Raw genomic sequence first — 14609 nt, forward strand, 5'->3', positions numbered from 1 at the left:
AGCTCAGACTGCAGTACCGCAGCTTTACCACTCTGCACCACGGGGCTCCTGCTAAACTCAGCATAGTCACAAATTAGTTTTGCCAGTTGGATTTCACAGACAACTAGCACTTTCTTCTCTGCACCATGCAAAGTAAATTTTGTTCCTGCTGGAGTTTACAGAGTACCAGCTCTCTCACCCTCTTTCCTGACTTCTCCCTTGCATAAAGTTTGCAAATGAGGGTTGTCTGCTTCTCTAGATTGCAGATTCCTACTTGTTAGCATTCAGAGTTCACTTGAATTGAAGTTTGTATCTTGGTGTAATTTTTGGTGCAATTGCAAAACAGATGTTGCTGCAGTTAATGTTGAAAGAAGCTGATATTAAATCTCTTACTTTGGCAAATATTTTTGCAGTTGAGACTTGGGTAGTTGTAGAGTGGAACGTTTCATTAAGCCTTGCATTAACGCAATACGACCTATTCATTTTTTAACTCGTGGTTATATTTGAATGGTGGTCAAGGAAATTGACAAATGTTGGTCAGGAAAACAAATAAAATTTTAGTGGCAGCCCTGCAGACAAAACGAGTGACTGTCTGTTGAAAGTAGCTTTGTCCTATATCCTTGGCACCTTTTTAAAAAGGTACTCTTTTCCATAAGCTCTGCCAGGATTAGGAAGAGGAGGAGGAAGGTGAGGAAAAAGAGGAAAGTCAAAGAAAAAACTCACAAGGGTCCCTTTTTTGTAGGAGTTGACAAATAAAAGAAAAAGAAGTATGAAGAAAGCTGGAAATTTGAATAATCTAGTGAGTCTGAGGTAATAAAAGTAGGAGAAAAATGCAGTGAAGTCTTGACAGTGCTGTGGTAAAGAAGGAACGGAGTGGGAGCAGAACTTTCTCCTCAGCTCCAGGCATACTCAGTTGCCACATGCTCCCCACAGCAGGGGGGAAAGCCTTTCAGAAAGTCTGAGGCTAGCTCTTGTAGATCTCCGAGGTTGGGTTTGTGTGCAGGCGCCAAAGGAATCATGAAGATCCAAAGTTGCCATGGGTGTACATTATTGGGCAGGCTAAGGACTGTAACAATTAAAGAACACCTGACTCACAGAACATCATGAAATTAAATGAACTACCCACACATGAATGTGTATCTGTAAAATTCCTTGCATATCCCTAAGATAAAAATTATACAGTGCTCAAAAAGTAACGGTAAACTATAATTAGCCCTTCTAACAAATTTTAGTATCAAACAAAAAGCAATTATTTCTATTTATACAAAATGTAGATTTCTTTTCAGCCCAGTGCTGGTAGTTTCTCATGTTGGGTAATTAGCAATTTTTAATTCATTTTATTACTATAATCAAGTTTGATTTATTGTGGTGGTGGAAATCCCCTTGCTTAATTTCATTTTTAATCAATTAGCTCATGCTATATTAGTAAATCATAACAACCATTTCCTTCAAGCCACATGACCAACCATGTCTGGGGCACCCTGTCTACTAGCAGATTTATTGTGACTAATTTTGGGGGGGACTAGAGTATTCCAGATGCATCTCATGAAGTGTTCCAGATTTGTCTTCCAGATAGCACAGGACTCAGTGTTGGTTTTGTTGCAATGATTAATATGGCTGCCCTCTAGAAGCTGTGGTTGTCCGCTTCTAAAGAACCTATCCTTGACCCAGGAGATCTAAATAATCAACCAATATAAGATGTTCCCTTCCTGAGCAAGGTGACTGAACAAGTTGAGGCTGAACAAAACCAGACTTCACTGGATGAGGCACATTGTTTAAATCCCTTCCACTCTGGGTTTAGGCCATAAGCCGCTTTTCTCATCTGCTTTTTGCCAACTTCTGCAACTGATGGAGATTCTGTGTGAATCTTTCAAAGATAATCCTTGTCAAGCACAAAAAGTTTACAATGGAGAATCATGTGATTTGTTTTCTAGTGCACATTGTTAATGGGATTTTTCAACTCTCATATGAAGTCTATCTGGACATATTCATTGTCAGTGTTCTGTATTAAGTTGGTTATATTTTTGAAGCAATGTTTATTAATAGATGGTGACTATTTGTTTTCACAGTGTGTTGATTCTCTGTTAATATTGTTATTGCTCCATGGCCCCCGATTTTTGTTTTTAAAAACCTATAAAAAGAGAAGATATATGGCCTATAAATTTAAAACAGCCCTTTCTTACAGAGCACAGTAATATGAAGTTATTACATAGTAATACACAATAAACAATATAGACTACAGAAGAAAATTACTTTCATTTTTTTATACCTCTTTGCATTTTAACTGTCCACAAGGAGTATTATGACATTTCAAATTTCAAAAGGCAGGAGACTGGCTTTTTCAAATTTCACCCTCTTCCCTACACCAGTATGGTGTAGTGGTTAAGTGCACGGACTCTTATCTGAGAGTTCCTCTTCCACTAGTGTCAAGCCCAAAATGGAAAACGAACCACCTTCTTTTCTTAGTGGTTCATTTTTTAATTTGTTTTCCCAGACAGCTTACACTGATTCAATCAATTCCTAGGCAACCCTGACTTCTGGGAGCCCTAGGAACACCAATAGTAGTTGTCCATAGCTGTATGGAAGCAGATAGCCTGACTCCACTGCTTTGCAGCACAAAGAGAGAGGAGTTTGTTGTAGTGAGAGCTGAAGCTGAACTTTCTTGAGGGCACCTGCTTTGTGGGGCTATAACTCAGACATTCCAAATCCAATCCTCACGAAAGGTAGGTGGAGGAGAGCCTGCTGAAGACTCCCAAGTGTGTTTTACATCTCCTGAACCAGTTTGGGCAACCATATGAATCACAAAATGTACTGGTTTAGGAAATCAAATGCACCAACACAAACCACTATTTTTCCATTTCGTGCCCATCCCTAACCACTGAACATCTCTTGCCTTGAAAACCCCATGGTGTCAACAGTGACCTGGCAGCAAAACTACTGTAAAATCCTGAGTTCTTTGGGGTGGAGGCTGAACTACTAGCTAAGGTCTGAAGCACAGGGGGAAGAGGTAAAAGTTGGTGTGGAGTACTATTCTGAAATATAAATATGGGCCAGTAGAGGGGCAAATCCACCACTATTTCTAGTGCTTCTTACTATTTGCCAGGCAATGAGCTACAGTTTCTAAAGTTAGCCAGTAAGCCAATCCCTTTCTCCTCTTCAAATGCAAAGCAGCCTGAAAAGCAGTATTTTCCAGCTGTAGCTTTGCTTTCACTGGTACTCCTCTCTGCTAATGAATGAGTTAGTATGCTGTCTCTAACGTTCTGCTCTCTGGATTTTTGTGTTGAATCAGCTCTCACACTCAGCAGATTTGTACATTCAAGTAAAAGGCACCCTGTTTTTTTGAGAAAGCAAAAATAAAATAAAAAAATACAGCAAGATAAAAGTTGTCACAAGTAAGAAGTAATAGTATGGAAATAATAGCATGGCAAACAGTAAATCTGCATCTTTTAGCAAATTTATTCATAACACTGAATAAAGAGTACCACATGGGTTAAGAATGAATAGTGATCTGGGTAGTTCCTGGGTCATTTTTCACTTGTAGCTACACACTACTAGTGATCTCAGGCAAGCTACTTTCTTCTCAGCCTCAGTCTGCCATCTGCAAAAATTATAATAATCAGGTACGCTGTACAGACTGTAGTTTGCAGTCTGTACAGGCTCTATTTTGTTCCAAAAGGCTCTATTTTGTTCCAAAGGAATATTAGTTATAAATGATGTTGACTCCTGATTTTAGAAATGTGAACTCTTAAGTAAACAATTCATTTATTTAAGTCTACAAAACAAACATTTTGTTACCAAAAAACCAGAAAGTATTCACAAACTACGATACAAAAGAGAAAGTAGTACACTCGTTTGAATTATATTGTTAAGGAAAAATGTATCAATCATTGGGTCTTCTCTGGAATTATTAAAAATACCTATCTAGCCTGTTTCAGTCTTCAATATTCAGAAACGGAGCTATACTAAATACAAAAGGCTGCAGTACCAAGTAGTACAAATTAGTCTAGACCATTTTAAAACCAAAACACAAAAAAGCAAAGTGTGTCCATTACACAGGGATACATTCATAAATTGTTTCAATCAAAACTGCAAGGTTATCAATACAAGATTGCATTATTTCAGTGTTATTCAAAAACTGTAGTCTCCAAACATTCAGTAAATTGTTTATAAAAACCCATGTATCACCACAGCAATGTCTAATAAAAAACATTCACACACTATCTTATTTTTCTAATATCACAAATCACTGGCCATTTACACTGATTAACTCCACTTAATTCACCTGATCACTCAATGTAATAAGTCACTGAACAAAACACCTATAGTTGAAAATACAAAATAAACTGTTGCAATTTTGTAACTTAGTAAAAGACTACCTACAAAACATTTTAAAAGCGATGTTCACCTATCCAATATTATTTAGCCATTTTCAATTCAAATTGTCAATTGCCTATTAAGTCTATAATGAAAGCTTATATACCCAGAATAAATCTTGGTTGTTTTTAAAGGTGCCACTGGACTCAAACTTTGTCCTGCTGCTTCAGACCAACACGGCCACCCACCTGAATCTACCAAATCAAAGTTAGCTATTACATTCCAGAGCCAAGACTTTATGACCTCATTTGAAATTCTGCATTAAACTATAAAATTGTGAGAATGTGCAGCACAGAACTTGAGTGGAAACTCTACCCTATGCTGCAGACTGAGTACATATGCTTCAGAAGTCTAAAGTCTCAAATCTTATCCTCATGATCAGGACCACAGCAGGTCTTTTGAGAAAGCTGGCATAATGCTAAAAATTCAATCACCCCAAATTTCCTGTATTTATCAAAGTTTATATATTGGGAAATTTGAATAGTCATACAATACATAAAGGTTAGATTTTAATGAAATCAAGTTTATGAGACCTGTATATACTATACAAAACCAGCATCATATATAAGTAGGATTATACTCCCAACATTTAGCAAACTTAGACCCTTACAGATTACCAAAATTTATCCGGATGAAAAGCTGGTTTTGATCAAAATGGGTTGGGACCATCTGCCATGCTGTTTGTATTAAGAGGACTGATGCAGATATAACTTTTAAAAAAATACTCTTAATACATACAGAACCCCTTTTACAATCAGGATGTATGCCTAAATGCCAAAAGGTACATATGTCCTATTGCAAAATTATGTCCAAGCGACAAACTAGGTTTAAACTTTTGCAGATACATATAAATCATCTTCGTGGTCACTGTGGAGTCCCACAAATTGACACAAACACACTACCTATAGCTCAAGAACTACAGCACTAAACTTTTTGTAAAAAGTCACTTCATTTCTCATGGCATTTTTGATGGTTAACTAAGAAGTTTAAATCTTTTTCATTTACCATGGCAGCATATTTCTGTATTCTGTTATTCTCTGCAGAATGCCAGTATAATAACTAAAAATGTAGGAAACTGTCAGTGCTTTAAGTTTGTTAGAATACATTTAATATTGTTTAAAGTAGTAAATAAATGACATCATCAGATTAAGCAAACAGACATTAAAATGTAGGCTCCAAACATTTTAAGTTCAGATATTTTTACAACACTTTGTATTTCACACGAACACTATTAGAGAATCACTCCAGAGTCGAAAACGACTGGTGCTTGCACAGGGGACTACCTTTACCTTTTTATTAGTTTTGGTTAGAGAACATACACTCTGGAAATGCACACAAGGAGGTTCCTTGGAATCCAAGTTAGAATTTCTAAAAACTGGGGGATTTTTACCTGCTAAATTCCTGTTATATTCTCAAAGTTTCTAGTTGCCTGCTTTAAACTTAAAGCCAACAAAAAACATTATTGACTATACCTCTATGCAGCTAGTTTCAACATAGCTTCAAGAGAATGTGGATTAATGTGAGCTTGTGGTATGAGGTGGTTTAGTTGGAAAATCACCATCATTGCAGGATGGGGAAAAAAGCAGACACACTGCTATATTATTCAGTTGAAGACACTTTTATTTGATAAGGCCTTTTAATTAGAATTTTAACTCTGGTTTTAAAGTGTTGGTTTAAAAGATTAACTTTTAAAATACTTTAAACTGTACTATAACTATGGCTACACTTACGTGTTTTGTAACTGTTGTAATCAGCCATGAGTATATATGGTATGGAAAGGCAGCATATAATTATTTTTAAAAAATTGTTTCTTGTATTGGCTCTTTGCTGTGTTGGCAGGCTCAAAAAATGAATTTGCTACTTATAGGAAATTATATTGTTAAGCATTGATATTGTGTAATCAGTGGCCCTATGCTAGTGTTTGAAATAAGTTACAGTGTGGGGGTCAAGAATATGTCTCTCCACTCAATGTGTGTGTTTGATTTCATGTTTACGTAGAAGCCTCTGTGCACAAAGTTTAATGCACACACAATTGATTTGTGCGACATTACAGTCAGTGTGTACAGATCACAGATGGGACCATCACAGATCGGGGGTTAAATGTATAAGCTCCTATGGAAATCTGAAACTCAACATGTGAAGCCAATGTTTACCTGCCATATACTGATCAATGCAAGGGTGGTGTCTAAAAGATGACAGAGCCCCATTTTCCCAACTACATTTTGAAAAATGCTCATTATACGCAACTGTACAAGTCAAAATTATACCTGAATTCTTGTAGCAAGAATAATGTGACTCAATGAACCCAACCCAGCATACTTAGTTTGTCTGTGCATGTAAGAGATTTTTTTTTTAAAAAAGTTTCATCTCACCCCCACCCTGATTTGACCTTAATTGCTTAAAAAAAAGCATAAAGAACCCTTTCTAGCTCAGTGAGAGCAAAAAAGAAAAACAATGGTTATTACATAGATGGATCAGACACATTAATTCCAGATTGTGCCAATGATAATATGTTCCTCAAAGCATATGGCTAAAGTCTGCACAAGCAATGCAATCCATACTAAAGATGGCATATGCCCAGCATAAGTCTGTCATGTATCAGCTCTCCAGTACAAGGCTAATTGTAACATTATTATGAATTTCATTCCTTGAGTCAGGATTCCTATAGAGTAACATCATTTTCTGTGAAGTATTTATAAAATCAGGGCTGGTGTATCCTACAAAACATGTTAACACAATCTGGTCAACTTAAATGTACAAAGTTTTTGAAATGACTGTTAGCAATTAGTACTAACACAGTATGCAAAAAAACCCAGCCTTAAAATATGAAGGTAACCAAGTCCTCACCCTATTCTGTTTAAATTTACTGCTGTTCTTAAACCTTGGCAGTTTAGACACAGCTTTCAAAGAAGGAAAAACTTTCTAGACAGATGAAGAGAAATATTTAGAAAAGGTCATAATAAATGGCAGTAAAATCAACTGAATCCTTTTTTTTATATACTGAGAAATTTATGAGGGTCTGTTAGTCTGTTGAAAGTGTTATGCTGATACTAGGTGGTCGCTGCTGATTTGGCTGCTTGCTTGGAACAGGAAATTCAGTCCTTTCAGCTCCAAAAATCAAGTTCTCCTCTTGCAAGCTACATACAGAAAACCTGTTTGCATCTGTACCACTGTGGTTATTTGGGATCACACCACCACTGACTTGTTCAAAAGATTTACTAAAAAGAGTTGTGCTTGTTCTGGCCAAACTATGGCTGCCTGGCTTAGGCAGGGACTGGCTGCTAGTCAGAGTCAGCCTCTTTAGAGACAGAAGCTCTAAATTCTCACTCATTGCTCTCTGGCTTTGTTTACGAGACAAGTGTTCTTTGTAGGATTCACCAACAGCTTCTTTTTCTTTCACTCCAACTTTGCTTCCTCCAGACCTTCGCTGACTCTTGCCTGTCAGAGGCTTATTACTGGTGCTGCTGTTCGATAAAGCAGAATGACTTGTGGCAGAAGTAGCCCTAGAGTAAAAACCCTCATCAACTTCAGATACTTCTATTAATTCTTCTTCCGGAATTCCCAGTTCATTACCTGGATGGAGAATGAAGGCAGTTATATGATTTTCCATAACAGCATTTTGAAATGAACTGAAGTCTATACAGTTAGAGGTTGGCATTTCCCAGCACAAAGCAATCTAAGGAACAGACAATGAACTTACCTAGTATGTCAAATTGAGAGAAATTGTATGCAATGATTTTCATTACCAATTAAATTTTCTAAACCAAAAAGCATGCTTATAATCTCATTCTGCAGTGATTTCGGGGGCGGGGAAGAAACGCTCCTGTTATTCATGCAAAAGGTTAGAAAGAGGTTAGATATATTATAGAAAGCCAGAAAAGATATGAACCCAAGGATGTCCAAAGGCATCTAAATGCTACCTGTACAGAAAACCAGTCATGAAGCTAGATGCCAAAGGGACCACCTGCAAGCTCCTTCATTTTAAACAAGCCCAACCGTACTAATTTTCCAAGGACTGAAAAGTCACATTCTACAGTTCAGCTCTGTAGTGATATGACAAAATTAAAAACTTTACACACTGGAGCATAAAAGCTCAAGGACTGCAGAGATTTCAAGCACCACAATGGAAGATACTAAAATGAACTGAGATAAGTAACAAATTTAAAAGCATTTTAAAGAGAAATTTGCTTAATTAGTCTACGTCAACCCAAATTGAGCAGGAGTTTAGCACTGTCTGCCACTTTGAAGTCTCTCATTGTGGTTTCCTAAAGTAAAAAAAAAGACCCCTCAATTGCTTCAGACATGCTTATCAGTTTGCTCACCAGAAAGATACTTTCTAAATTCTAAGTGCAAATCATGCAATATGTTTTTCTAATGGTAACATGCAAATATATGATTATATACTGCAATTTCCAAACATGCAGCAGTGCCCTTTCAATCAATACCTTTTAAAGTAGCTTACAAAGTGCTTTGTTAAAATTGCACCCTGCCAGGTGAACTTATTCCATCCTCCATAATTTTTCTTACAGATTTTTGCCTCCTGATCTCTGGTATGCCTTTGCAGTCAATTCTAGGATCTGTAGGCGTTTCCTGTACACCCTGTATATGCTGAGCATCACTTTCTGCTGGTGCTCTGCTTTTTTCCCCATTCCCGGTTCTCTCTCCAGCCACATTTGTGACACTAATCTCGGGTATGACAAAGTTGCCTGATTCAGTAGTGTCACTAGCATTATCTGGTTGTTCTAGAATTGAAGATGGATAAGAAAAAAAAAGATGGCTGAAATAAAAACATGGAGATAAACAAAAAAAGACAAAACTAGAAGGCTGAATGTTATGTAGCCTATGTTTTCTCTTACCTGTCACATTAATTGTATTTAGCAGTATTAGAACACAGATAAATTAGTTTTATGAATTGGAGGCTCTCTGCTGAATCATCGCTCTCAGCAGACAATCAAAACTTGGGGGATTTAAGCCAGACCTATGTGTTTCCCATCAGTTTATATAGTACTGGAGCAAAACAACTATTTTTAGTTTCAAGTTCACTTCTAAAGACTGTCTACAACAGCATAAGAAATACTCATATATTACACAAAACATACTGAAAACTGGCTCACCCATTCCACATTTTTACAGGATTTCTGCATTACCGGTATACTATATAAGATTAGTATTTAACCTGAATGTGAAGATATTTCATTATGCTAAAGGTGTGAACTCAATAACTGAATCCTTTATATTATGGTATTTGTAACTTTCTAAAGTCAGGCAAATGAGACACAACCCTTCTTCATCAGAGTTTCCACATAATATGATCTTTCCCAATAGGAATTAGAGCCTGTTTCTGTGCTTCCTCCTTTGGGGCATAAGCATTCATGGTTTACTCTAAACCCTTTTTCCCTTCTGAAGAAGAATCCAGTGTATTGCTAACACCCCCTCCCCCGAAGGGGATGTAGGTAACTGAAAGAAAATGGGAAAGCGGGAAGGGAAAATGAGAATGAACAGAAAAAGAATGAACAAGCAGACAAAGCAAAGAGAAGACAGACAGAAAGGTTGAGGAAACAAAAAACAAAAAATGGAGACTATTCAAAAGAACAGGAAAGTAAGGGGGCACTAGCCCTGATTGATTTGGGGATGAAAGTGTCACTTTTTAAATAGTAGATTCCCTTCCCACACAAAAGGCATAAGATTTAACTCAATTGTGGTGACTAGGATTCGTCCTCCATGACAAAATGATTACTGTCCTTGTAAAATCTAAGAGTCCTGTATAAATTTATTTTCTGGTATACTAAAGGTTAATGGATGCTCTTCACAAAATGGTGCTGAAAAACTACATAATTATCTGTGATAAAAAAAACTTGTGTGTTATTTACAACATTGTCTGGAAAAAAGTCTAGGACACAAAATAATATCGGTTTGTCCTTCAGTCTTTTGGAAAGCTTTGTATTTCTTTGCCCACCTAGTTCAGTCTGCAAAGCCCTACAGGCTATTGGACCTAGTTGGGATCACGCCTCCATCTGGAAGGGTAGTCCAGTGTACTGAAAAACTCATCCCCCACATGAAAACTGTAAGAATTTGCAGTAATGATGATGGATTAAAACATAAAAACAAGCATCCTTCAAATCAATAATAAACCAACAAATTTTAATAATTGTAAAATTGAAGGAATCAATACCATACGGAACCTTGAAACGTGAAGAAAATGGGTCTAATGCCCCCATCTTTTTTATCTACTAGGATCATACAAAGGAAGAAAATCTCCAGTGTCCGAGATGCTGTAACCTCCCCTTTGGTGCCCTTATCAATTAAGGAGGCCAAAGTCTGGGCAAGACCTGAAGCTGCTTGGTTGGAACCCCCAAGCTTGAGCAAGGAAATTCTAATCTGTAACCAAACTTAACCTTGGACAAAATCCACTCATCAGATGTAACAGTCTCCCTGGCTGTAGCAAACTGAGCCAGCTTGCTCCTGAACATAACAGGCTGGCAATGATCTTAGTCAGAAGGATGACTTCTGGGATGAAGTAGCTCTCTGGAAGGTTGGAGCAAAGGCCAAAAAAGCCCTTGCTCTGCTTGAAGCTAAGCAAACGTCCCTTGGGCCAGGGATCACCAGGAAGTGCTGACCAAAAGAGCATAAACCTCTTTGGGGCTCATATGGGGAGAGGTGGCCTCACAGGTATGATGATCCCAGGCCACATAGGGCTTTAAAGGTCAAGACCATAACCCTGACCTAGCTCAATTGGAACTCTTAGGTAACTATGTTGTGGGTAAGGTTTAGGGGTAGAATATTGAGATCCCAAGGGGACAAAAAAATAGTAGTTCCTGTGTTATGGATGTCAGGGTTGTCTCACAAAGCATCTGTGCTTAAATTGGGACATGGACAAATGTGAGACTCCTAGGGACTTGGTTGTCTGCTTGTTCTTCTTTATCAGGAAAAGCATCTTGTCCATCTTGGAAGAGAAGAAAGTGGAATCTTCAAAAGGTAAGTCCTCAACTTTAAGCCAGGTCCCCATAGGCAAGGATGTTGATCTTAACCAAGCATGGTATGATGGAGCTCACTATAGCCCGCACAGCCAAATCAGCAGAATGCCATCCCACATCAATTTGCTGCTTCAAAAATTTAATGGCCTCCATATGCAGAACATTAGTGAAGGGATGTTTATCTTCTAGCAGGATCCTCTCCCATAAGAAGTGCTGATAACTAGACATAATGGTTTCATAGCAATTTTGAAACCTAAAGCTGCTGAAGAGTATAATTTTTGACCCAGGGCACACAGTGGGAGTGCAGTGGCTGCATCTCTTCCATAACCTAGGAGGATGGCAGAGGATAAGCTGTCAAATAGCTAAATGGCTCCTTCTTGATTTTATAAAAATGTTGTACCGTTCTGGAGGTAGCCTGCAAAGATGCAGGGTTTTGCCACAGTTCCTGCATAAGGTCCTCAAGGCCCCTGAACACTGGAAAAGCAATAATTCTAGGAGACTGAATACAGGCAACTCAGACTTTTATCTTTGGGTTTATGCTCCGAGGTAATGGCTTCTGTCTCAAGAGACTGGGCCATACAAGTCATTTGTTCTCCAAACATTTGGAGATCCTTCAATGGGAGAAACTGGAGATGGCTTACATATTCTCCCATCTGGGCTTGGATCCAATATTGTGTCAGATCCATCAGACTAGCTGTTTCTTCTTCTCTCACTGCCAGAATAGGAGAAACTAGCCTTCATAGGATGGTTGCTGAAGGAGGATATGACAACACCTGATGAGGGTAATGATACAAACTCATATCCCTGGGGTCTGCAAAGTTGCCACCCCATTCCTCCAAATATCCCAGAGACATCATGTAGGGATGTGAATGCCACCACATAAGCGGCTGGGACTGAGACCATGGAATTGTGGCAATTTGTTCTGGATCGGACTCATGTGGAGCCTGGCCATGTGGTAAGCCAGTATCCCCATCAGAGATAGAAACAGGTGAAGATCTCGAACTCAGAGATGGGCTCCTGGGCTTCTCCTGCAAGGTTGGCATTGGCTCAGGAGCACAGATGGGAGCATTGCACTGTTGAGCCAATTTATGCTTTTTCTTTGTCTTCCTTAACAGGAGGCTCAGAAGAGGCATGATGAACCTGATGGGAACACAACTGAGATCACATCTGCTGAGATACAGATCTGGGAAGTGGAACCAAACACATCAATTCTGAAGATGCGGGATTGGGAGCCTTCTCTGGGGCTAACATGGATGCTGGCTCTGAGGCTTTAAGAGCTTTCTCCTACAACGCTGCCTTAAGTTTCACTGCCCTATCTACCTGAGCTTTAAAGGTGAGGCATTGGCAGAGGCCTTATATGTGGAGACAACTATTCCCTTCACCCAAACAGAACAAAGATTGTGTTCGTCACTTTGGTTCATTTTCATGCCACATCAGGAATACTTATTGCAAAGGCTTTCTGAGCCATGGAAGGAACTCAGTCAACATAACTTCAATTAATCTGGATGAAATCCTCTCAATAGTAGCTGGAGAATAAAAAAAAACCCATTACCTTCTCCTTCAGTGGCAAAAGGGGAACAGAGGGTATTGGGGTGCTGCTGCACTGGAGCATGTGGTCCCTGGGCAGAAACAAGCTTTTGACTCCAGCATGCAGCACCCCCTGGAGGCTTTTAGCTGTAAAGACCTATCTGATGGTGGGCTCCCTTTTATGAAAAGATAGCCAGTAGGGGTGAAGAAGGCTGGAGCAAGCAGCCTTAGCAGAAGAAGCTGGAATAATAAAAGCTAGGGCTAAATTCTGATAAACTGAGCAGGAAGTAGTTACTTCAAAGGCCGATGAGAAGAGCAGCTGCTGGAAATAAAAGATTGGCAGGCTGTTCCAGTGAAAGAGCCAGTTCAATTAGAAGAAGGCTCCTTATACTGGAACTACATGTGGTCCCACAGACATCTGTTTCTGTCATGTGAAACATTTGTGGAATAATTTACTCAACTGACCCAAGTCTCAGGATAGACCACACAATGAGAGAAGCAAGGAATGACAAATGAAACTGAAATTATGAACCTGTGAAAAAATTACTAAGATACGCACTATTGAACTCAGTGAAAATAATTTAAATGCAAACCTTTTATAATATCTCATACGTAGAAGCAGAAGAAGTCAGTTTTAAAGTCCAAGTCTTTTAAACAATCCTATGGCTCCCCCTTTATCTGTGGGCTAAACCAGAAGTTACCAGGAATAGAACTAGAAGCGAGTTTTTTTTCAACAGGCTCCAGAGAGTCATGGCAGAACTGGTCAATCTATCAACTTGAACACTCAATGGGGTGGAACATCAGGTTTTGAATCGGGTTGGGCTTTGTGCCCAGCCCCAGATACAGTACTTTCTATACCAGGATTGACTTATTCAAAATGATGAGACAGATTAAATTAAGGAATGTATTTGGTGCCTCTGAAAGATCCCAGGGCACCTAGTCTAGACCCAAATCTACTTATGTCCCCTGTATCAATGATTCCATGATTAATGCTTTAGAGAGGGTGGGGTGGGTGATATTAGCAAAATAGAGTCTCAGAACAGAAACATTTGGCATGACTTATCTTACAGGGAGTATATGGCTCTAAAGGGCTTGAAGGAAGATGATAGGATCATGATGAAGCCCACGGATAAAGGGGGAGCCATAGTAATCCAGGATCACATTACTGCAAAGAGGTTATCTGCAGATAACTGCAGCGTGCATTAATAATAATGCATATTATCAATTACAGATCATTATCCCTCCATACACATTTATGGCTTGATTAAGGTTGTTTTAGATGAAGCAGAACTCATTGGTTTCATAGACAGTAGTTTATACAACTTTCTATTCAATGAACATCCAAGAATTCCTGTATTGTACACTCTCCCTAAAATACAAGGGTCACCTCCCTGGGGCGTCCTGAAGTCTCAGGGAATGACTCTTTTGGAACCCCTCTCTCAGTATATAGATTCTTTCCTAAAACCATGTCAGCAGGATCAGATCTTATATTAAGGATACTTGAGAATTGTTATTAAAGTGGAATGAAGACAGATCCCAAATACAGTTGTGTTATTAACACTTGATGTTACTTTCATTATACATGAGTATAACGCACAGGCTGTCACTGAGAAAGTTCTAGACAAAAGAGGACTCCCACCCACATCCAGGGCTGTAGCCAGGATTTCATGTTTGGTGGGGCCTGCAGCAGCATTTTTTTGAGGGGGGGAGGGCAGGGGGCCATCCAGTTTGGCCCTAAACACTTTCTCTGCTTCT

At 38.8% G+C, this 14609-nt stretch overlaps 1 protein-coding gene across 4 annotated transcripts in view; it reads right to left on the reverse strand.

The window, feature by feature from the left end:
* Positions 1–3706: 3706 nt before the first annotated feature.
* Positions 3707–14609, reverse strand: part of HYCC1 (hyccin PI4KA lipid kinase complex subunit 1) — a 69721-nt gene continuing 58818 nt past the window's right edge. For 2 of the 4 annotated variants that reach the window (XM_060248654.1, XM_060248655.1), the window contains exon 11: positions 3707–7926. In XM_060248654.1, coding sequence (XP_060104637.1) covers positions 7376–7926 — 551 coding nt within the window. In that variant the 3' untranslated portion in view covers positions 3707–7375. Of the gene's footprint in view, positions 7927–8798; positions 9096–14609 lie in introns of all 4 variants that reach the window. The other 2 variants (XM_060248657.1, XM_060248656.1) reach the window with 2 other exon arrangements.

Source organism: Heteronotia binoei, chromosome 10, assembly GCF_032191835.1.
Source record: "Heteronotia binoei isolate CCM8104 ecotype False Entrance Well chromosome 10, APGP_CSIRO_Hbin_v1, whole genome shotgun sequence".
Lineage (NCBI taxonomy): Eukaryota > Metazoa > Chordata > Lepidosauria > Squamata > Gekkonidae > Heteronotia > Heteronotia binoei.